Consider the following 25,773-nt stretch of genomic DNA (forward strand, 5'->3'; position numbering starts at 1 on the left):
GAAATAAGTTGCTTGTGTGGGAAAACGTTCTCGAAACGATGAGGCGCATAAAGTGAAAGCAGCGCGAGAATTGAAAGATGCGGTTCATCAAAAGCGAATTCTTTACTGCAAATGGCTTACATCTTTTATTGAGAGGAATACCATTGATGCTCCTGACGTCAACTTCTATACAGACGATGCCTGGTTACACCTCTCTGGTCATGTTGTTGCACAAAACACGCCACTACCGTCAACGGAGGTTCGGCGTGCTGTGCTTTAAACGCCATTGCATGATCAGAAAATTGGAGTCCGGTTAGCAACATTCAGACGGCGAATTATTGAACCATTATTTTTTGAAAAAACCCTGAACTTACTGTTTAATGATCCACGATATCTTTGGTCAGTTAAAGGAAGACGAAATTAGCTACACACAGTTCAACAAGATGGCGCCACTGCGCACACTGTTAACAACAACTTCTGGAAGAAGGTTTTTGGGAAAGTGTCCTCTCAAAAAATCTATAGCCCCCTCGCTCGCAGGACGTTTCTCCATCAGACTTTTTTTGTCGGGGGGGGGGGGGGGGGGGGCGGACCAAAAGGTGTTTTGTACGGCAATCGCCCATGCACACGTAGTGACTTAAAACCTGAAATAACAGTGTATGTGAGAAGCATATCACAATTAAATCAGTAGAAAGTTTTTTCCAATAAAATCAAGAGTGTACCTCATGTCCAACACACACATACATCAAAAAAGGTTTTGCATCACCACGGTTCCCAGAACTCCTGAAGATATGCGTTGTCGGTGGATATTGTATCACAGACACAGTCACTAAAACCCGCCCAAAGATGTAAACAATCGAGCATGAGCAACACCTATTCGACGGAGGGGGTCCGTTAGCCAATCAGTTCCAGTCATTCCACCAGGAAGGAGGTACACGGCTCCTGTTGGCTGTAGTTCAACCATTCCTAGACAGTCAATACCGCAGTTCGATCGTATCCGCATTGTTACTTTGTGCCAGCAAGGGCTCTCAACAATGGAAGTACCCAGGCGTCTCGGAGTGAAACAAAGCAATGTTTTTCGGACATGGAGGAGATACAGAGAGACAGGAACTGACGGTGACACGCCTCGTTCAGGCCGCTACCTAAGGATTATGGCTCGGAGGAACCCTGACAGCAACGCCACCGTGTTGAATAATGGTTTTTGTGCAGCCGCAGGACGTCGTGGTACGACTCAAACTGTGCCCAATAGGCTGCATGATGCGCAGCTTCGCTCCCGACGTCCATGGCGAGGTCTATCTTTGCAACCACGACACTATGCAGCGCGGTACAGACGGGCCCAAGAACACGATGAATGGACCGCTCAGGATTGGCATCACGTTCTGTTCACCGATGAGTGTCGCATATGCCTTCAACCAGACAATCGTCGGAGACGTGTTTGGAGGCAACCCGGTCAGGCTGAACACCTTAGACACACTGTCCAGTGAGTGCAGCAAGGTGGAGGTTCCCTGCTGTTTTGGGGTGGCATTATGTGGGATCGACGTGGTGCCGCTGGTGGTGTGGAAGGCGCCGCAACGGCTATACTATACGTGAATGCCGTCCAAATGGTTCAAATGGCTCTGAGCACTATGGGACTTAACATCTGAATTCATCAGTCCCCTGGAACTTATTTAACTACTTAAACCTAAACAGTGCAACCATATCGGCAGAATAGTGGCGAGGCATTCGTCTTCGTGGACAACAATTCGCGCCCCCATCGTGCACATCTTGTGAATGACTTCCTTCAGGATAACGACATCGCTCGAATAGAGTGGCAAGCATAATCTCCAGAATGAACCCTATCGGACATGCCTGGGATAGATTGAAAACGGCTGTTTATGGACAACGTGACCCACCAACCACTCAGAGGAATCTACGCCGAATCGCCGTCGAGGAGTGGGACAATCTGGACCAACAGCGCGTTGATGAACTTGTCGATAGTATGGCACGACGAACACAGACATGCAGCAATGCAAGAGGACATGCTACTGGGTATCAGAGGTACCGCTGTGTACAGCAATCTGGACCACCACCTCTGAAGGTCTCGCTGTATGGTGATACAACATGCAATGTGTGGTTTTCATTAGCAATGAAAAGGGCGGAAATGATTTTTATGTTGATCTCTATTCCAATTTTCTGTACACGTTCCGGAACTCTCGGAACAGGGTTGATGCAAGACTTTTTTTGATGTGTGTATATCGTACCTGCACAGCAGCTTTCCGAACACCCTGTACATATTTTCGCAGTCGCCTTCGAAACGATTTGTTACTTCTGCTGTGTGAGAATTCGGTCAACGCATGTCAACATACCAGCGTGACCGACAGTTACCTCAGAGGAGGAAAGCATGGCTTCCATTTATTCATTTCCTTTTTCGTATAACCGTTCGTTGACGCAACTCACACGAAATATCTGAGGAAATCTCTCGCTTTAATGAAGGCGCCATGCTCGCATTTATCATACCAGGAAGGAGGGCAGTCCACATTTGCGGTTCTAGACAATCGTCAGAGAAGATACTTTCGGTCTTGAGTACAGTCTATAGTCAGAGAAGCCAACTACCCATCTGAGGTGGGCCTGCTTTCAGCAACTCAGACAAGACGAATTGAATTTAAACGGCACTTAAGTAGACAGAGGAATTTTTATCGCCACACGTCAACATACGAGGGCAGTTCAATAAGTAATGCAACACATTTTTTTTCTGAAACAGGGGTTGTTTTATGCAGCATTGAAATACACCAGGTTATTCCCCAATCTTTTAGCTACACAACACTATTTTTCAACGTAATCTCCATTCAATGCTACGGCCTTACGCCACCTTGAAATGAGGGCCTGTATGCCTGCACGGTACCATTCCACTGGTCGATGTCGGAGCCAACGTCGTACTGCATCAATAACTTCTTCATCATCCGCGTAGTGCCTCCCACGGATTGCGTCCTTCATTGGGCCAAACATATGGAAATCCGACGGTGCGAGATCGGGGCTGTAGGGTGCATGAGGAAGAACAGTCCACTGAAGTTTTGTGAGCTCCTCTCAGGTGTGAAGACTTGTGTGAGGTCTTGCGTTGTCATGAAGAAGGAGAAGTTCGTTCAGATTTTTGTACCTATGAACACGCTGAAGTCGTTTCTTCAATTTCTGAAGAGTAGCACAATACACTTCAGAGTTGATCGTTTGACCATGGGGAAGGACATCGAACAGAATAACCCCTTCAGCGTCCCAGAAGACTGTAACCATGACTTTACCGGCTGAGGGTATGGCTTTAAACTTTTTCTTGGTAGGGGAGTGGGTGTGGCGCCACTCCATCGATTGCCGTTTTGTTTCAGGTTCAAAGTGATGAACCCATGTTTCATCGCCTGTAACAATCTTTGACAAGAAATTGTCACCCTCAGCCACATGACGAGCAAGCAATTCCGCACAGATGGTTCTCCTTTGCTCTTTATGGCGTTCGGTTAGACAACGAGGGACCCAGCGGGAACAAACCTTTGAATATCCCAACTGGTGAACAATTGTGACAGCACTACCAACAGAGATGTCAAGTTGAGCACTGAGTTGTTTGATGGTGATCCGTCGATCATCTCAAACGAGTGTGTTCGCACGCTCCGCCATTGCAGGAGTCACAGCTGTGCACGGCCGGCCCGCACGCGGGAGATCAGACAGTCTTGCTTGACCTTGCGGCGATGATGACACACGCTTTGCCCAACGACTCACCGTGCTTTTGTCCACTGCCAGATCACTGTAGACATTCTGCAAGCGCCTATGAATATCTGAGATGCCCTGGTTTTCCACCAAAAGAAACTCGATCACTGCCCGTTGTTTGCAACGCACATCCGTTACAGACGCCATTTTAACAGCTCCGTACAGCGCTGCCACCTGTCGGAAGTCAATGAAACTATACGAGACGAAGCGGGAATGTTTGAAAATATTCCACAAGAAATTTCCGGTTTTTTCAACCAAAATTGGGCGAGAAAAAAAATGTGTTGCATTACTTATTGAACTGCCCTCGTATTTGGCGCTATGTGTAACGCTGGATCGTAAACTTATCGATCTGCTTTATCGCAGAGTGTATGTTGCAGCTGCCTCTTGTTTTGCCTGGGTAATTGCAAAGTAATGGCTGCTCGCTGACAATCCTTGAATAATGTGTGATTGTCGTTGCTGAGCGCGAAAGCTTCGTGCGGCGATCGGGTAGAAGTGGGAGTCGGTCTAAACCTTGGCGTCCCAGGTGCGATCCCATAGGCTGCTAGCATTTATTGTTACTCTGTTGCTAACGCATATGGCTGGGGTACGAGATTACAGCCTTATCTAGTCGTTCTTTCCCCCAGTGGTTTCCTTAGTCAGCAGTCAAGGTAACAGCAGCCCCTTGAATGTGATGTGGACCTATACTACTTACTACTGCGTCTTTCGCGCTAACGGTCTCTGAGACCGCATCTGGCACTTTTCGTTATGGATTCAGTAGATAGGACTGCGTCTACTGTTTGTATTACGGACCCTGACTTTGAGGATACTATTTTAGAATGATTTGAGGACAGTTTAGGAAGTGATGGACCTTATAGTGACAAGAAAATAGAAAGTGAACATAATTCAGAATAGGAAGAGTGAGGAAGTGAAGACGAATTTGTTTTGTCAGCTGTGAATTTTTTGAATGAAACAAGTGATCAAAGTGATAAAGACAAAAGGGTAGAGACTGAATGTTAAGCTACAGATTCTGCTACAAATATATTTGATCGAAGTAACTTAAGTGGAGTGAATGAGTTTGTCCTTCATAATTTCTACAAAGACAATGCTCAGGAGAGCCGGTTTAATTTTCTGAAGAAGCTTGCATACTCGTTGGTGACACCACAGATAAAAAGCGAGTCAACAGCTATCACATATGCTGTCCGCTTCGTGCATCCATTCACCTTGCTTTGGATGTAGTATTACCGAGAGTAGAGCTCGTTGTAAAACGATTGGAAAAACGCAAAACACGCTCCACCTGTCACCTAAGAAAGAAGTGAAAGACGCTTATAGTTGCCAGGCCGCAAGAAGTCAATATAACTTGAATTCTCTACAAAAACTTCCAGTGTGTGCAAAGGAAACCTCTGCGAATGAAACTGAGAAATTCTGGTATAATTTCAGTTTTTGAATGTTTTATGGGAATTTTTTATACTTTGTTATTACATGTATAAAAAACAATAAAAATTTAGCAAAAAGTAAGATTTAGAGAGTAGGGTATATTACTTTCCATAGCAGTAACATCAAAACGTAATATTATTTCATTTTCTGCAGTTTTCTGTTTAGATGCGTTTTTTTCGTAAAAATAAACTTTAAAATTTATTTAAATGTTTTTTGTGTGGCATCACTGTAACCAATCACACAAAACGCAGAACTCTTTCACTGAAGTTGGAAGTCCATTTTTATGACTATTTAAATATAGCGGTTTCCCAGACCGCATCCGAAACAGAGAGTGACAGAAAAATGACTTGTGAAGCTAAGGTTTAAATCTGCGGTCGAGTCGGGAGTTGCTCAGGCGATGTGCTTGTCTGCTGGCATTGTTCGGATGGAACTGCTAACTCGTTTTTGATTTCTCGCTTTAAGGTCACAGTGTGACCCGATCAATGTCGTGAGGTGGCATGCGAAATGTTACTAAGCAGTACATTTTTTAAAGTGTTTGGAACAAGTAATATTTTAACTTCTCTTCCCATAATGACTGAATAATATCTGGTTACTGGAATGGAAACTTTTGAGCGAGAGAAGTCGCTTCCCCAATGTTTTAAACACAAATATCTCCCACACTTTCAGGTATTAATTTAATTCTCGTTTGAATTCTCAGATCTAAAAATCAAAATGATTAATAGTGTGTAAAGGACAATTACAGGTCGTAATCACACTCTGTCTCTCGAAGTCTAAGTCGAACCTGGAATAAAATTTCCGTGGCTCTGCAGAATTCCGGAGATCATCAACTCCGAAAGTTCTTAAAATAGTCAGAGGCGCTATCGTACGCCTTGGGAAAGCCGCCCTGGGCGCTATGACGTACTCACTCTGCAGTACGGGAATCAGTGTCCAAGTTGCGTAATAATTTCAATGAAAAAGAATTAAACGTACCTTTTCAATTCATGAAATTATATTTTTCCATAAATAATCTTTATAGCTGCATTTCAGGATACATCAATCTCTTGCATGAGCTGTATGTAATGTTATCATAATTAATCAAATTACATTCCGTATTCAAAATGGCAGCTTCCAACAATGCCGCTAATTACAGTTCAGAGGCGATCATACCATCCGATTCCTCTCCGTAAATGTGATCGATATAGACCACTTGCGCAGTTACGCATAATCATTTACGCTAAAAGAGAAAAAGTGGCAGGAAAAGGGTCGCACTGCAGAACCCATCATTATCCGCTTTCCTAAACTATATAAAAGTAATTGAAATATATGTCATTAAAATCATGGATTGCAGAGAAGCAGAATTGGCGTAATATAACACACTCAGCCCGTCGTGTTGTAAGATGAACGGCATAGAAGTCCAATGCCACATGGATTCTTTCTCTACCGACGGAACGTATCCATATGCTTTCTTCGTACCACTGAAGCATTATTTGGATGCATGGACCAGAAAAGCCATGAAAAACAAACTCTGCCCAGCTGTATTCAAAGTTTTGCCGATTCAACAAAGGAGCATATGGGCAGCAAAGCGCGTGCAAGGGACTGGGCAGTTCGTGGCTGTTACCAGGTGCACCGTAAGCTTGTGCAAGGTAGTGGAATGCTGTGCTTGTTTAGATAAGGGTTCGAAGTCGGATTCTGAATCTATGGTGACATCGCCGAAAAACGTAAAATGTGCTACTCAATATAATCCCTAATGGGAAAAGGAAACATGTTTAGTGGCTAGCTCAGAAGCAGCAATATAATATTATAATGCCTCCTGCTCTGGATGTGATTGTGATCTAAAAATTAGGTCTAGGAAAAGTAATACAGTAAAGCACGCCAGTGGTCAGAAGCATGTAATTAATTGTAGTGCCCAGCAAAGGCAACCTAAATTTAACGGAATGTCATCAGTTAATGGCAACTCAAGATTACATGACACAGTTAAGGCCAGTGGAATTTGCCTTGCTAGTTTCGTTGCACAACATGATTTACGATTTCGGATTACTGAAAATTTGGCGAAACTCATCCAGGCAGTGTGTCCTGATTCACAAGTTGCAAAACATGTTCATTGTGGCAGAACAAAAGTAGCTGGGACCATAAATAATGTTACAGGCAAGGCAAGTTTGGTGAAACTAATTGACATGCCCAAGACAGCTAAACTTAGCCTCCTTGTCGATAACTCAACAGTCGATAACAAACATTTATGTTTGACAATACGCGTTCTGAGCGAAGGAAACGAAATAATTGATGCCTTTATGGGACTGATTCCACTTACTGATGCATTATGTCAGAAGACTGTCAAGCTCTTCTGTGACAAACCTTATCCACTTCGTTTAAGCAAGATTTTCCAGTGTCGTTCGTGATGAAATGCATTTGCCATTCACTTTCGCTATGCGCCTTCTTCCGTGAGGCATAGAACTAGCGAGGGACGCGTATTTCCAGTGTAGCCCTAAATGTATTGGTAAACTGAAATAGTTTCCGAACTTTGTAAAACTGAAACCGCACAAATTACTTCACCCCAGTCAGACATGATGGCTTCCTTTACATACGGTTGTATCGGGTCTTCTTGAGCAATAGTATTTTCTGAAACTATTTTATCGATGCTTTGCCTAACGACAGACTTCTGGCAAGCAACAAAATTCTGTAAAATTAAATGATAGTACTGCACGACCCTTTCGTAATTGTTGGCATTTTGTGGTGCCTATCTTTAACACAATCTTAAAACGAAATCAGTGTGTTCTCAAATCCACACCATGTATCGTGATGTTGAACCAACGTTGAAAATGGTGTTAGAATGTTACATAAAGGAAAATTATCTACCCTTGAAAGAAGTTCAGTATCGAAATCCCACTCGTTTTATATTTCTTGATGAACTGTAAGGGTAAAAGTTTCATTGAACATCGATAAAAAACACAAATCTGACTTGTGATCAATTGGAGAACTTTAAACTTCGATGCTTAGACCTTTTGATAAAGAGTGCTCAGCAGATATTCAGCGGTTTGCTTTCAGAGATAATGTTATAAAAGATTTGGAGGCACTTCTACATCTACATCTATACTCCGCAAACCACTGTGAGGTGCATGGCGAAGTGTACGTCCCATTGTACCAGTTATTAGGGTGTCTTCCTGTTCCATTCATAAATGGAGTGTGGTAAGAATGATTGTATGAATGCCTCGGTGCATACAGCTGTTGTTCTAATCTTATCCTCATGATCCATATGTGAGCCATACGTAGGATGATTGTAGTGTATTCCTGGAGTAGTCATTTAAAGCCGGTTCTTGAAGCCTAGCTTATAGACTTTCTCGGGATGGTTTACGTCAATCTTCAGGTGTCTTCCAGTTCAGTTCCTTCACTATATCTGTAACACTCTCCCACGGATTAAACAAATCTATGAGCATTCGTACTGTCCTTCTTTGTATACGTTCAATAGCCCCTGTTAATCCTATATGGTACGGGTTCTACACACTTGTGCAATATTATAGAACCAATCACACAAGTGATTGGTAATCAATCTGCTTTGTAGACTGATGGCACTTCCCCAGCAATATACCAATTTGCGTCAGAGGCAAGGGAATTCCGACTGTTGACGGCCTTACATCAAAGTTTCCAAGTTTCATTATAAACGATATTCAGGAAATCGGCACTGAATGGAGGCCAGTGAGAAATACAGAGGTAGGACCAAAAAGCAGAGATCCGGTTGAATTTTGGAATGCTGTCAGGGGGAGATGGAACTTCTATGTTCCCTTGAGTTTTCAGCCATGATGATGTTGCTGTTGTGCTTACCTCATTCGTCGGCTAGTGTGAAAAGAATATTTTCGGCAATAAACAGAATCAAGACCAAAGTAAGAAAAAGACTGAGCACTAGGACGACATGGCAATAGGGCTTTCACATTCCAAAAATAATACCAGATTTGTGTCCTGTTGCGACTTTCCTACTGGCACGGAAGTTCTACGTCTGATGGCTAATGACATTTACAAGGATGTTGGGGAGGAAGAAGAAGCAGCCTAGATTTTTCTCTCAACGTTGCTGTTCGTTATATTAACCTGTAACTGGTATAGCGGGGTCATGTGGACTGGAATTCTGTTTTTTGTTTAGTGTTGATGTTTGTAACACTTAGCTCTGTAGATCTCACAAGGGAAGACCCAGTCCGACATACCGAAATCCATCATGGAATTTTTTTATGAAGGGAGAATACAACGAAGAAAATGCACTGTAACAACTTTAGCCCCGAAGAGCCCTACAAGTATTTAAAAAAAAAGTTGAAGTTACTCATTTTTGCCTCACGAGGAACCGCTTGTAACAACGTTTAGCAATACAGCCACCTCGTGTCTATAGCGCGAATTGGCCGTCACAAGAGAGCGTAACGCAAATATCCAGGATGACACTTGCAAATTCTTAGCATACGAACCATACAAAAATGGCACATATAATTAATATTTTGAATAACAGGCAGTTCATATCGACAGCTAAACCATTGCAGACGTAATTCTTACAAAGGTGACTAACAGAGGAAAATGAAGGCTGTGTTTGATGTTTCATTACAGATGACTTATACCAATCGGGATTTTAATTTGTTGAAACAAAATATATCTCACACATACATCATTTTATAACAATTCTTGTGGAAATTTTTCCTATACATCCGAAATTTTTAAGCCCCATCTCTCGAAACAAAGAAAATCGCACCTGACAACACTGCAGCCTTGGCATTGTAGTGTGCGTACGTGTCCTGATAAATACACTGCATTTTGCTCAATTTTCTGTTACAATTACGTACCGGATTCCATAGCCTTTTGTTTTATTCGTTTAAAACATAGTAGTGTAGAATCAAGCACATTTTCAGTCATCGTTTTAAAAACAGTTTGTTCCAAAAGATATGATTTGTGGTTTTTAGTTTTTACTTACCTTACTGCATTCTGTATGGTTTCCACTTACATCTGGAAGAGTTGTCTGCAAGCAGATTTTCTGGAATTGCTGCGTTTGGCACTGATGAGAAATTAAGCGTGAGTAAAGTGCCACAACAGTGCAAAATGTAGGAATACATGAAAGCTGTGCAAGCAGACTATTCTTCTTGGTGTGACCGGAAATCAGACAAATGCAGTAGGTAAAAACACACCTCAATATATTTTGAAACGAACACGTTGACTCTCGAAATAAACCAAAACTGTAAATTTGTTTGGTTCCATATTACTAGCAATGGTTTAAATAAAGAAAACTAAACGTGTTTTATAAAATGAATACAAATTTGTAGTAGCTGCATAGACATATTCTAAATGCTTCGTAATTTCGGTATGTAATTCAAGTTTGAGTCTTTCAAGGGCGTTGGTTATCGATGTTAACCACCTACTTTACAACACCTGGTAGACGAATGGGGCACCAGTTCTTGTTTCAGGTCACACAGTGAGTTGAGGGACTTCTCCTTAGATGGCAAGGCATCGGATATTACGCTGTTCGCTTTCCTATTGTCAGTGCTTTATAATTTGTTTGTTGGCTTGTAGCAGTTTTACTTGTGTACGCTTTGAAGATCAAATTTGGCACATATATACTACCTGTATTTGAAGTAACTATTTTCATGTATAAATTCGGTTCATGCCCATGAACTTCAGCACGGTAGTTACGTGAAACAATCTTGTAACTCTTCAGGCTTTCCCGGCGATATCTTTACATGGGAATAATCGGGTCTACTGCCGGATGTTTGTGTCGCTCTGGCACAATATTTCGGCCACGTAACTCGTTACCTTCTTCAGGTGCTACCTGAGACTGCCGTGTTGGAGGATCTTGTCCGGTATTTATGCCCAGAAGGCGCTGGGTACTCTCTTTGCCGTCCGCGCCCGCCTGGCGCTGCTTGTAATGTGTTGTCTCTTCCCCGGTGTTCCCTCGGACGTCCGCGCCCGACTTGGGCGCCATCTGTGGAAGCTCTCTGAGGCCTGTCCTTTGTTGGGCGCTCCATTCGCGGTCCGCGCCCGCCTGGCTCTGATCCTGCACTGTTGGCACTTCCCTGGTGCTCCGACGGTCGTCCGCGCTCGGCTCGTCCATCATCTGCGGTCGTGGCGGCTGTCAGAGGCCCGTCCTGCGTCGGGAGTTGCGTTCGCGGTCCGCACCCGCCTGGCGCTACTCCTGCAGTGTTACTACTTCTTGAGGAGTTTGTTGGTTCATTTCGTTGAGCCCTGATAAGCTCCAGAGCCGGACTCCACGCCGAGCTGAGTTGGTAACCGCTGTCTCGGTTTATTAGGTTGTCTGTGACCTTGATCTCGATGGCCTCCTTTATGACACTGTTCCAAAATCTTGGCGTCTGTGTCACAATTTTGGTGTTGTTATAGTCTATCGAGTGGCCGAGCTCCAGACAGTGCTCCGCTATGGCAGATTTTGTTGCCTGTCCGAGTCTGGTGTGCCTCTGGTGTTCTTTGCACCTGACGTCCACCGTCCTGGTTGTCTGGCCAATGTATGACTTTCCACACTGGCACGGGATGTTGTAAATGCCTAGTTTACATAGCCCTAGGTCGTCCTTCACACTTCCTAGCATGGTCCCAATTTTGGAGGGTGGACAAGTGCTCTTTAATTGTGGGCCAATATTATTGTAATTGTCTAAAACAACAGTTGGTTTTCCTTTTATATATGTTTCTCAAGGGAGTAATATTGACATTTCATCTCACACCCACACTTCATATGATGAAAATAAGATTTATCGTGGATGAGCATGCATATTTTCTTGTATCATGCTAAGAATAGAGGTAAACAGTGTAGGAAGGTTGTTTCTCACTACATATAGCACATAGGTTCTTCCAGGGAGACAAGTGGTTCAGAAGGAATTAAGCTGTGCCTCTCTCATGCATTTCTGCTACAAAATTTCCTACTGTTTTGATGTCGTCTCTTTGGATTATGGACTTTCTTTTGCAGAAATGGATCTTAACTCGAACGTATGACGGATGATTCAAAGGCTTCAGTCTTTTAGTGAATGTTGACTAGCGAGCTGTGGGCTCGCAGAAGAAGTGCATACACAATACACCACCTGCTCATGAACTGTGAGGCTGCGATCTAGTTACACACAATGGCATATTCAAAATTTTTCCTATGAAATTCACTGCTCTGAGAAGTTACTACCTGTTAATGTGGTGTTGCAGGTGCTGCCCCAAAACAAGTGCTGAGGCAGGTGTCTGGCCGCTTCCTGTCGGGCAGGTTGGCTGCCGTTCTTGGTGCATCTGGCGCAGGGAAAACCTCACTCCTCAATGTACTGTCTGGGTTCAGGTAAGACTGTGCTCTGCAGTAAACAGAGGCCAAGTAGTTATCAAAAATCAAAGTAAATCTTTATATGTGAGCACTTAGGTTGGTTGTAAATGTGACATCATAAACAACAGTTAGTTTTCTTCCAACGCTAGACAGAGAACTCTTCTGGGCTTTCCCACATATTACAGTCCTTAGATGTTCTTCGTATTTCCAAATGGTTTCCACACTTTTTGTGTTAGGTTATCATCTAGTTCAGGCAGCAGCAACCTTTTAGTACCTATGGGTCACATTGTTGAAACCAGAATATTAATATTTTGAATGTTTTGAATAAAGGACAAGTTACAGTTCTACTAGTACCATTGTTAGAAATTAGACTGTGATTGGATGTGTGCATGAGCATGCATGCACATGATCATGTGCACATGTGTGCGCACATATGTGCTTGTACATACATTGATTGACAATATTTATGAACAAGTGATGTATCCTACCATCTGGAAAGAGTTATAGATGAATAAATAAATAAAAATATATTGAATCAAACAACGGAAAATCCAGGATGGAATGTAACAATATTATGAAAAGGAAAGTTGCTACTCACCATATCTGCTGAGTCGCAGATAGACACAACAAAAAGAAGGCCAATGGCTGAAAGCTTTAATTATGAATGTCTTTTTGTTGTACCTGTCTGTGACTCAGCATCTCTGCTGTATGGTGAGTAGCAATTTTCCTTCTCATAATATTGTAAAAATATATTGCATTTTTAGAAAGCACAATTTTATTTAAGGAGAAAAATAAAACCAGTAAACATAGCCCTTTATAGCCACACAAAAGTGATAATCTGCAATATACATGTACCTGGAATTTAAGAAAAGCAAAAATTAAGGAAAATGTTGTAGGAAAGTTCTTGTAGAATGTAAATACTTCAGGATTAAAGGAGACCTCTAACCAAAAAGCGGACACATTGAGTCGTCAATAGACACACACAAAGAAATACTGCTAGCATTTTGATGAGCTAGAGTACAATAAAATAAAATAAACACACACACACACACATATGCCTGTGCTCCTACACGGTGCTGGCTAGACTCACAGTGCCTATGATGGTGGACTTGTGGTAGGATTAGTGTCGGGTGGGGTGGGTAGAACGAGAAGGAGTTGGCAGGCAGAGAGAGGGACTGAGGATAGGTGGCTAATGGTTCGGAGGGAGGTGGCTAGTTTGCCAGCTAGGAATGCATGAGGGAGGAGTGGGAGGTATATGGGCTGGCACGATTATAGTGTTATAGTGGGTGGTGGGAAGCAGCACATGCTGAAGGTGGAGTGGGGACATGAATTATGGGGGGACGACATGATCGAGGAAGGGGAAACTGTTGGGTTTATTGTTCTAGGGCAGTGGACAACCTGAGATTTAGGCCAGAATGATTACTGGAGTGAAAGATGTGCTGCAAGCTTAACTCCCATCTGTGCCGTTTAGAGAAGCTAGTGGTGGGGGGAAGGATACAGATGCTCAGGTTGTGCAACAGATGTTGGATTTGAGCATGTTGCGCTGAGCTGTGTGTTGTCACCAGGTGGTCAACTTTGTTCTTGACAACAGTCTGGAAATGGCCATTTCTCTTGGTGGACGGCTGGTTGGTAGTCATACAAACATAAAAGACCGTGCATTGTTTGCAGCAGAGTTGTTATATGACATGGCTGGTTTCACAGATGCCCTGGCTTCTGATGAGATAGGGTAAGTCTGGACATGACATGACTAACAAATGCTGTGTGTGTGAATTAGGCAGGTCTTGCACCTTGGTCTGATACAGGTATATGTTCCTTGTGGCAAGGGGTTGGGAGAGGGAGTGGCATAGGGATGGACCAGGAAGCTATGTAGGTTGAGTGGACAATGGAATACCACTTTAGGAGGGGTGGGAAGATCTCTGGGAGGATGTCCCTCATTTCAGGGCAGGATGAGATAATCAAAACCCTGGCATTGGATATGATTCATTTGTTCCATTCCAGGGTGGTACTGACAGGTAGGGTTTTACAAGACATGGCCTACGTCTCAACAGGATAGGAAAGGGAAATTGGTTGTGCTGATAGCAGAATCTTGAAGAGGGGGTGGGGAGCACTGACACTTATGAATGTAATTGATTTGCTAATATATTTAGACTATTCCTAGTTAATACTTTCATTATATGGCAAAATCAGTAATTGTTTTGTAACTTAAATTCTATTGTTCACATATAAACAAATATAAATACTGTCCTAATTATAAACATTTGGAACATGAAATACTAGGAGTCTCAAAATATCTATTTGGCACTGTTCGAAAACATGTTAGCAAAGCCAACCATTAATTAATTCCAAATACCCCAAGTCAGCTTCAAACAGCTGTTAATAAGACTACATAACAGCTAAATAGAGGGGAATAAACTTATGATAAACACCAAAAAAATAAAAAATAAAAAAAAATCCTAAAATTCTGTTTAAAAGGTGATGCATGCTGCACCAGTGTGACAATAAACTTCATCTTCTCTTAAAACAAAGTTCTTAGGCTTACGGCTTGAAAGTAACTTCAAATGACACACACATATAAACAAAATTAATGGAACACTAAATAAAATATGTTACAGTCTGTGTTTACTCTCTGTCAAAGCAAGTTATAGCACTGTCCGAACTCCTGCTTTGCCCAATTCCACAGCATCCTACTGTACAGAATTATATTCTGGGGTAATACACCACCTAGTTCAGTCATCTTCTTAACTCAAAAAAGAACTGTAAGAGCAATGCAACATTCTTGACAAACAGATTCTTGCAAACCCTCTTTCAAAAGTCATTGATTCTCCCTATTCCCTGTATGTATATACTAGAAATCTGTAAATATATTAGAAATAATTTAAAAGATGTAAATGGACAAAAGGAAAAGTTTCATGTACAGTCAATAAGGACATCTACTTATAAAACCTCAACAGTAAACAGCGCCATACAAATTTACAGTAGTCTTCCGTATAAAGTAAAAGACATATCATCATTCTTACTCTTTTGTAAAACCCTAAGGGCATTCTTATTGGATCATTGCTTCTATTCAATAGCAGAATTTCTAGATCATTTAAGATATAAAAGACTTGAAACAAGACAGTGCAGCTACTGCAAGAACCTTTGTGGATATAGCTAAAATTCATGTATGTGCTGAAATAATTACTGTATTCTTATTTTTTTTGTGTGTGTGTGTGTGTGTGTGTGTGTGTGTGTGTGTGTGTGTGTGTGTGTGTGTGTGTTCGTGTGTGTGTGTGTGTGTGTGTGTGTGCGTGTGATCAGTAATTAACAGTTTTGTCAAAAGTATTGTTTGTGTAACTATATACGTTAATTTTATTATTTAAACAAATAATTCAGCTTAACACTTGCAGTAGGAGAAACTGTTAAAAAGAAGGAAGTTTTCGATGTCTTCAGTCAATTTAATGAGTTATGTTTTAATTGCAATTTCTGTAAATTTAACTTCGAACAATGTGTAGTTTCAGTACCTATTATTGTGATGATACATAAGGGCCCAATTTTTGCTCCCGAGACAGTCAGTCCACGGCAGAGTTTCAGATGAAAAACTGTGTTGGTTAGATCAACAGCAATGCATCAACTTAACTGTGAAATAAGTGCTACACAATTAGATTGTGTGCTAAAACAATGACAGTGTCTGCTCCATACAAACCTTTCTATTATTCAAGAACAGTGAACTTTGTGGTTAGGTTTGTACTGCTCGTAGATATTCAACAGGAAACTGTTGTAGCAGTATGTGGACGTTCACCTGCAAACTATTAATGAGGCTTATGGAAAGTTAAAACAATAGTGCACTGGCCATATAACTGTGTAATATTAGGGTGATGTGAACAGTGAAAGTAAAAGACTATGAAACACAACTGTGCATCTGTCAGCTACATCATTTATGGTAAACAATAGTTGCACATCAAACCCCAATTTTTTCAGCCAATACGTTGACACCAAGGACAACAAACAAGAAACAAAGCAGGCGAGTGTCATCACAAATTCCAGAATTCAGCTGTTTGGACAGCTCATAATTTCGTGTTTCTAACACACCCGGGAATATTTTTGAACACTGTCTTATTACCTAGTAAAGCCATACTATGATAAAAACAAATGCATTCGGTTTTCGTTCATCATTAATCCACATGCCATCCGGACAGAGTGGTCATTGCAACTGCATCAACTACCCTAGCACATCTCCCGTCAGACCAAAATTCTCAACATATCCACACACACTGCTAATGTAGTGCCTCTTGCCCACTATCCTCTTTACTCATGGCATTTCACCAATTGAGCTCGATGTGCATCTGCACTGAAGGGATCATTGGTCATCTTCGCCTTAATTAGATATTTGTTGTCTGTTCTTTTGGGTATATCTGAAAGAACAGTTACCATTTTGATCATACAGCCACTATGAATCAAGACACAAACAAATTAAATACATTAGCTGCCAATGGGCACTGATTTAAATCAAAGGGGAAAGTTGAATATTTGTACCGCACCAGGATTCAAACCCAGGGAGGCATGCTAGAATAGTTTACACAGTTGCAATGACCACTGTATCCGGTGAGTATAATCAATTCTTCTACACACCTCTGTTGCTCATACGAGTTCCAGTTCACTGTTAAAACTCTTCCATTTGTCTTCCATAATTTGCAGCTTGCCCAGTGGGATTTTGCTTCTTATGTTCCTCTGATTTTATTTCCTTATGTTCCTCTGATTTTATTTCTTCCACTCCAGTTGTTTAACCTTTAACACTTTTATTTGTCTCTTTCACTTTCTACTCCTTTTCACTCTCCATTTCTCTTTCACTCTTCATCTCTTTTATGTTTATTACTAACATCAATGCTTTCTCATGCTTCAGTTACCTCTATATAGTTACCTCTATACCAACCATGTTCCTTATCATCCCATAATCTACTAACATACAATCAATTACTGATTTTTAGAGCAATCACTGTTACATCATGTTACCTTATGGCTGTTTCTCTTCCATTCAATTATTTTTGTAAAGGTCCAAAAACATTTTGCCTTCCTTGCTTCTACTTCTCCAGCTATTTGCTCCAAATACATTTCCATACCTCTGCATTTCTACAACAACTCGTGAATTTAGGTATCCCATTACAATTGTTCTGCCCTACCATATCTGCTTCTGCAATTCTTGTTCAAATTCCTCTTTTACCTCTGATGTACACAGCATGAGGGGAGGGGGTTCCAAACTTGTAATATCATCATGTTGTCCTATTCATTGGTCTTTATCATTCTGTCATTTGTTCTAATTACTTCCTCTATCACTCCATCTCTTACACACACTCCAGCTTCATACTAGATATCAAGCACAGTCTAACCACAGTTCTCAATTCAGGCCTTCCTCCACTTCTCCACCCTGTTTCTACCATCCTCGCCACATCCAGTTTTTGTCATTTCATTATGTCATCAGGTTCTTCTTCATCTTCCAAGTATATATATTTAACATTCCAAATTACAATCCATGTCCATTGCTGTGTCATCTGTCTTTAGATCCATTTCTGATTCCAACCCCTGTTCCAGTTTTGAAAGCTCTTATTTACTGTCAGTTTACTGGGTCTGTCACAGATTCACTAGAGCCCCAATTTGCAGATACGTTTCAAGAGCCTCAGTAGTAGTCACGGACCACACAGTGTTCTCTTTGTACTTTACTCCTACATTCAGTCTCTAAATTCATGTCATTGCCTATCTTCCTAACTTGGATGAGTGGGTTAGGCTCTGGAGGCCACATCATCTTCTGGAATGGTAATGACACATACACACCTTTCTGGTGACTCTTCAAACAGTGAGAAAAACTTTTTTTATCAAGTCCAGTCCTACTACTTACAGTTCTAACCATTCATCATCACATTTATATGTTCATCTCATTAACAGAAAAAGATATTCAAACAAAATTGTGTGTATTTAATTTGATAAGCACCTTCTGAAATAGAAGTCCTGTCTCTATGGAAAAAAATTCTTCTTACGAACCCTCTACACTGAAATATAGGCTTCTGTAGTAACCTTGAAAAAAACTGCTGTGCTTCAAGTAAGCAGTAAAAGAAATCAAACGTATTTGGAAAGAGAATTAAAGTTCAGGAAGAAGAAATAAAAGCTCTGAGACTTCCTGGCAGATTAAAACTGTGTGCCAGACTGAGACTCGAACATGGGACCTTTGTCTTTCACAGGCAAGTGCTGTACTAACAAACGTTCACAGGAGAGCTTCTGTGAAGTTTGGAAAGTAGGAGACAAGGTACTGATGGAAGTAAAACTGTGAGGACACAGCATGAGTCATGCTTGGATAGCTCAGGTGGTAGAGCACTTGGCTACAAAAGGCGAAGGTCCCAAGTTTGAGTCTCGGTGCGGCACACAGTTTTAATTTGCCAGGCAGTTTCAATTATTGTGAAGATGGTTCGGTGAACTCTCTGCCAGGCACTTAAATGTGATTTGCAGAGTATCCATGTAGATGTAATTTTAGATGAATGCACTTTCCTATTATGAAATAAGTAATTAGTAGCGACATGTTACAATTTCCTCAGTAACTTCTCGCTGTCTACATGTATGACGGTTCTACAAATTGGTGAGGAAAGTGAAACTGTGAAGTTTGGAAGGTGAGAGACGAGGTACTGGTGAATGTAAAATTGTGAGGACGGGTCTTGAGTCGTGCTAGGGTAGCTCAGTTGGTAGAGCACTTGCCCGTGAAAGGCAAAGGTCCCGAGTTCAAGTCTCGGTCCAGCACACAGTTTTAATCTGCCAGGAAGTTTCAAAACCAGCATACATTCTGCTGCAGAGTGAAAATTTCATTCTGGAAACATCCCCCAGGCTGTGGCTAAGCCATGTCCCAACAATATCCTTTCTTCCAGTAGTGCTAGTCCTGCAAGTTTCGCAGGAGAACTTCTATGAAGTTTGGAAGGTAGGAGACGAAGTACTGGCAGAAGTAAAATTGTGAGGATGGGTCTTGAGTGGTGCTTGGGTAGCGCAGTTGGTATATCACTTGCCCACAAAAGGCAAAGATCCCGAGTTCAAGTCTTGGTCCGGCACACAGTTTTAATCTGCCAGGAAGTTTCAAAACCAGCACACACTCTGCTGCAGAGTGAAAATTTCATTCTGAAAAGCTCTGAGGTTTGCCGATGACATCGTAATTCCATCAGAGGTGGCAAAGAAGTTAGAATATCATTTGAAGGAGACGGATAATGTGCTGAAAACTGGTTATAAAGTAAACATCAACAAAAGTAAAACAACAATCATGAAACATAGAAGAATTAAATCAGGTGATGCTGACATAATTAGATTAGGAAATTAGATGTTAAAAGAAGCAGATGGGTTTTGCTATTTTAACTGAAGTAGAGATGAGTGCGATCAGAAATAGCAAGAAAGGCTTTTCTGAAAAAGAGAATTTTTTCAAGGTTAAATGTGTATTTAAGTGTCAGGAAATGTGTTCAAAATCTTGTCTGAAATGTAGCCTTATACAGAAGTGATATGTGGATGACAGACAGTATAGACAAGGGGAGTAAGCTGCAGATCACCAGATATGTAAGACATTGATTCGAAGTATGATGCTACAGAAGAATGTTGATGATTAAATCGGTAGTGAAGAAATACTCACTGGATCAAATTGAGAGTAAGAGAAATTACTTACACATCTTGACCAAAAGAAGTGACCAGTTTATAGGACACTTGCTGAGGTGTTAAGGAATAGTTAAAATTAGTGATGGAGGAGTGTGTAGGGGGTAAAAATTGCAGAGGGAGATCAGGGTTTGACTACAGTAAGCAGGTTCTGATGGCTGTAGTTTCACAGTAGTTATGCAAAGATGAACAGTCTCGCACAAAATAGACTATCTTGGAGAGCTATATTAATCCAGTCTTCAAACCAAATATCACAACAAGAACATGCAGATATTTGTATTGTCTGTTAAAACTAAGTTTGTTCAGGACAGATAAACTTCTTCTGCAAACTATACAAAGCTCATCTAGTGTTCTTGAGAACCACTAAGCAACTGGTGGATATCCCCCCCCCCCCCCAAAATTGCCTACACACACACACACACAAAGAATAGATTCCTATGTGTCAAACCCTGATTTGTGCATGACAAATGCTGAAGTCAGGATGGGGGAGGGGGAGGGGGGAGATGTTGCTCTGTTGCTAATGTTGAAATATGTGTACCTTATTGGAGCGACCAACTTCTGTTTACAACTCATTGTTTCAAATTATATTATCATTTCCAAACTTATTCTATATGAGCTTGTGTTCCATCTGTAATTCTTCTTCCCATACCAACATTTTCTGCCATTATCATTTATGGTATATGTTTCACTTTTAGCAGGCTGCTTCATATTTGAAATGATCCACAGGACCACAGGCGTGACAGGCAGGGTGACCGTGAATGGTCGGATGAGGCCATGGAGCGATTTCCGTCGCATCAGCTGCTACATCACGCAGGAGTTTACCATGCTGGACAACCTGACTGTGCACGAGAGTCTCGAGTTGGCAGCAAGACTCAAACTTGGGCCAGGCTGTGACCGCAATCTTGTAGTATGTATTTTGTCTGTCTTCTATCCTTACAATGTTCCATGCAAATTTTCCATCAATGGAAACAGTGACAGAAATCTTCCTCTGTGAGCTCCTTTTAATGTAGATTTGACTTGGGGAATAGATAAAAGTCACATGGTGCCAGGTCATGTGAATAAGATGAGTGGTCTACCACTGGAATGCTGTACTTTGCCATAAACATATTAACAGGCAGTGTGGTACGAGCTGGTGCATTTTCTTGATGCAGAACTCACGACTTGTTCTTCCACAATTCAGGCCATTTTTTTCTTATTTTCTCATGAAGTTGAGCAAGAACCTCAAAGTAGGAATGTTGATTAATAGTTTGACATTCAGGAACTCAGTGAAGATACATAATTCCATGAATATGGGGAAAAAAATCATCACTGATTTGAATCTTGATTTGCTCATTCGAACTTCTTTTGCTCTTGGTGAAGTTGGACCCTTTCAGTGCATGGATTGGTGTTTAGTTTCGGGATTATAAGTGAAAAACCAATATTTGTCAAATGTTATCACTCTTTCAAGAAACTGGGATCATTTTTTATGGTACTGAAACTGTTAGTACAAACATTTTGACATACTACTTTTTGTTCAATCATGAGAATCTTTGGCACTAGTTTCACACATCCTTTTCTCATGTTAAATTACTTACATAAAATTTGTCTTACACGTTCTTAGTCAGTTCTTACAGTTTCAGCAATCGACTGAATACACAAAAAAGTGGTTAGATTGAATTGGATTACATACTTTTTCGATATTTTCATATGCTTTTGAATGTTGGAGGATATCCTGGGTATGAGTCATCTCCAATGTCTTCTCAGTCATCCTGGAAATTCTTCAACCCCTCAAAAACTCATGTAAGTGATAACCAGTCTTTTCCATACAGTTGTTTTAGTAAAAGGTAGGTTTCAATAACAGTTTTTCCAAGTTTCATATGGAACTTCTCAACAACAAGTTGCTCTGTTATTATGCTTATCATTTCTTTGGAAAACAAAACAACAGCTCTTACACAAACAAAGGCTGTGGCCACACTGATTTGTCTACAGATACCAGAGAAGCCATATTCAACTGAGAAGGCTTCACATTTCACAGCTATTGGTCACTAACCTTTGGCACACGGGTACTTACTCTATGAGAGCATCACTTCCATTATTTTATAGCCTCACCTCATAAATCACCATAATTCTGTATTTATGTGATCTCCTTTCTCAATAAATTGATGTCTTAGTGGCTGCAGTATTGTGACTTTTTTAATTCTAGTAGAATTTCTAGAAGTTGAGTGCTGCAGTCTTTGTGTGTAACAGAATGCGATCACAAACCAAAACATCCAGCAAGTATAACAATAATGGAAATTCTCAGATGAAGCAAAAAAAATCCGAAAATTGTTGATGTGTAATTATATCACATGAAAAAATGTGTTTTTGTCATATATAATGCAACTGTCTGCCTGTCAGTCCATCTACTAAGACCCCTTTTTTCTCAGGAACAGATGGATGTATCAAGTTGAATTTAGGTCACGTACTAAAGTCTAAGGTCCCTTGGCAGTCTAATAAATATAAGCTTCTAAGTAAATGCAATCAAAAGAAATGGCCATTTATGTCACATATTTTGTTACTTACGAGCTCCCTCATTGAGACAAATAAGATACTTTCCATTGACATAGAATCATGTAATTTGGCAAGAAGCAAGGTTTTTCTGTAGTAAAAGTAAAGGAAAAAAATCCAAAAATTGTTAATTTGTAATTATATCACACAAAAAGAATATATATTTTGTCATTTGTTATTGAACTTCAGACTTAAAATTAAAACTTTCTTAAAAGTCTTGGAATTCCCAGGACTGATATCTCACCACTATCAATGTCAATAACAGGCAAAAATCATATAGATTCTCAATTCCAGAGATGGATGAACTGTCTTTGTATGTAATTAAGTTTGTACAGATCCTTCGGAGCTTGAGTCCTACTCACACCTGGCCAATTTTTTGAGTTAGAACACACACACACACACACACACACACACACACACACACACACACACACAGCACATTTGTACAGTTATGTTGTACATTTGGGACTTATTTTCAGCATGTAGACTGAGGTGGGGGGTTGTCTCAGATGGATTAGGGGACTGGAAAAGGGAGGGGGGAAATGGGAGGGAGGGTTGAGGAAGAGTAGCTGGTGGCTTGAAGCAAGACAGCCAGGGCACAAAATAGGAATGCGACACACAGCCACTAGAGCCAGTGATTTTATGCAGCAAATGATGAAAAATGATGTGGGGGATGGATTGAGAGGGGTGACAGAACACAGGAAAGAGAGGTTTGGGCAGAGTGTGTGGATGTAGAGGGTTAAGAGGGATTGAGATCAGAAGGATTTTGGACCCCCACCACCAGCTTTTCTGAGGTACATAGATGAGAGTTATCCTTGCATCACATCCTTTGTTACTGTAATCCTCCTGGCTTCCATCTTTACTAATTCTGATCCCCCACACCCACAGCCCAGCAGTCTCCCCTTTCATTATTGCTGATATTTCTTTAATGTTGGAAACATCATCAGAGGCTTTAATGACTCAGAAATCAGCTCAGCAAACAAGCTCAGCAAATAGAACTGTTTATACAAATCCATGCATCTTTCAGTTTGTGACATCATCAGATCGCTGCTGTTCTGTCATCCCTTCGCAGTCCACTCCCCCATGTGACTGTCATTATGTGTTGCACAAACTCACCGTCTCCGGTGTCCATGAATTTCATTCCTATCTCGTACACCTTCTCACTGAGCTGTCAACCACCCTTCCAAATGTTTCCTTCTGCTCCCAAAGACCTTTCTTCTCTCATCCACTCCATGTGACACAACCTCTCCACCTCAGTCTAGCTGCCAAATGCCAAACTCCAATCCTGGCATTGTGCATTCATCTGATACATTGTACTGTACAACTGTAGATGTGCTCATATGTACGTCTGTACTCTAACTCAAAAAAGGATTCAACTTAAAGCTAGTGAAGCTTTCACTCTTTTCTGTGTCCCTGTCGGCGACTCAACACTTCTACTATTCAGAGAGTTGTTACTTTTACTCTTAAATTATTCTTCTATTTTAATGTGCCTGTTCCTTGTCTTTCACTTGTCAACTTTTACTACTTAAGTATTCAAGTATTGTCTGTTGCTAGCATTTAATTGATGACAATATGCATTAGCAATCTCCATTAATTAAGTGCCTGGGTGTCTTGCCAGTTTAACCCTTTAAGTAAATCTGGTAATATATATACTACTGGAATTACTAATTTTAATTTTTTGCACCTGATTCATTGGCATGAATATTTACCATCAATACTTCATAGTAGACTTAAAAATACATAATAAAATGAGCAGGTTTATTCACTACTATTCCCAAAGAGTACATACTGATGTGCATTTCATTGTTAAACTAGAAAAAACCTTTTCTTGCTTAAAGGGTTAGCTACCAAATACAATCCTTACTTTCGTTTTGATATCTGCCAGAACTGTTGGTTCTGAAAGATAGCGATTGTCTTTTTCTGTTTGCCTCTGTCTGCTGTCAAATAGAAAGCAGAATACTTACATTTTAATGATTCTGTCAGTGTAACTTCTATGCCATATATACTACAAGATCATGAAATCATCCATATTTTGTAGGTGAACTACATTTTAAGACTGATGAATCTGCAAGACAGCTTGAATACTAGAGTGAAGAATTTATCAGGAGGAGAAAAGAAGAGATTATCAATTGGTGTTGAATTAGTTACTAATCCTCCAATCATGTTCTTTGATGAACCAACAAGGTAAAATAAAAATAATAATTTTTCTCATTCCAACAACATAACTTCATAACTACTTCTTTTTCCTTGATTACTTCTTTTTTGTCATGAATTTAGCATAGAGTTCATTTGTAAGTCCTTTAGTGGTTCTTTGTTAGTTTAGTGTGAAGTTAAGCCTAAGAATGGATTGTCAATAATGTATAGATTAGTGCTTCATTTCAATCCAGGGAAAATAGTTTTGAAGAAGGGGAAGATCTTACGTAAAACTACAAAATCATTTTAGGCAAAACTGTGGAGTATATCCTGCTTCATCTAATTTTCATACCATAGTGAAGATCTTTCACAGTGTCTTACATAATGTAAATTAATGTATAATAACAAAGAAAATACTATCTCAGTGGAAAATTTCATAAGATGCATTAACAAAAACTGTGGCTGCATTATTGTGGAGAAGACTCACTGATTTCTTGAAAACGCATTATTGTCAGTAACAATACTCTGAGTTATCCATGTAGAAGACCCAGGTGCACAACATGTCCAATCCACCCACCCAGCACTTCCTACCCCTGTTTTTTCACATGCTTATCCTAACCCATCAGAGCCTGAGCCACCAGTGAAAGCAGCAATGTCATACACCAACTCTGCTGTGATCATTGCACAGGTTTTTATACTGGTATGACTACCAACCAGCTGTTGACCAGGATGAAAGGCTACTGCCAAACTTTGGCCACAAGCATGGTAGACCACCCTGTGGTACAACATGCAGATGGATATAATGTGCTTGATTACAGTAGATGCTTCACAACCCAGGCCATTGGGATCCTCCCCTCCACCACCAGCATTTCTGATCTGCACAAGTGGGAGTTATCCTTACAATACATTCTCTGTTCCTGAAATTATCCCAGCCTCAACCTATGGTAATGTACTGTCCCCACACCCTCTACCCAACAGATTCCACGCCCTCCTTCCTATATCACTTCCTCCCTACTTATCCTATTTATGTTCTCTCACCCTCATTGTGTGCCGCCTGTGCCAATGCACCTACCCATCTTTCCCCTTCACTGCTCCTTTCCTTCTCTGCCCCT

General features: G+C 40.8%; 1 protein-coding gene across 1 annotated transcript in view; it reads left to right on the forward strand.

Moving 5' to 3' along the window:
• LOC126416385 (ATP-binding cassette sub-family G member 4) overlaps positions 1-25,773 on the forward strand; it is a 364,704-nt gene that overhangs the window by 295,740 nt on the left and 43,191 nt on the right. The window contains exons 2-4 of the mRNA XM_050084068.1: positions 12,250-12,373; positions 20,729-20,909; positions 24,567-24,712. Coding sequence (XP_049940025.1) covers positions 12,250-12,373; positions 20,729-20,909; positions 24,567-24,712 — 451 coding nt within the window. The remainder of the gene's footprint in view (positions 1-12,249; positions 12,374-20,728; positions 20,910-24,566; positions 24,713-25,773) is intronic.

This window comes from Schistocerca serialis, chromosome 8, assembly GCF_023864345.2.
Source record: "Schistocerca serialis cubense isolate TAMUIC-IGC-003099 chromosome 8, iqSchSeri2.2, whole genome shotgun sequence".
In the NCBI taxonomy this organism is placed as follows: Eukaryota; Metazoa; Arthropoda; class Insecta; order Orthoptera; family Acrididae; genus Schistocerca; species Schistocerca serialis.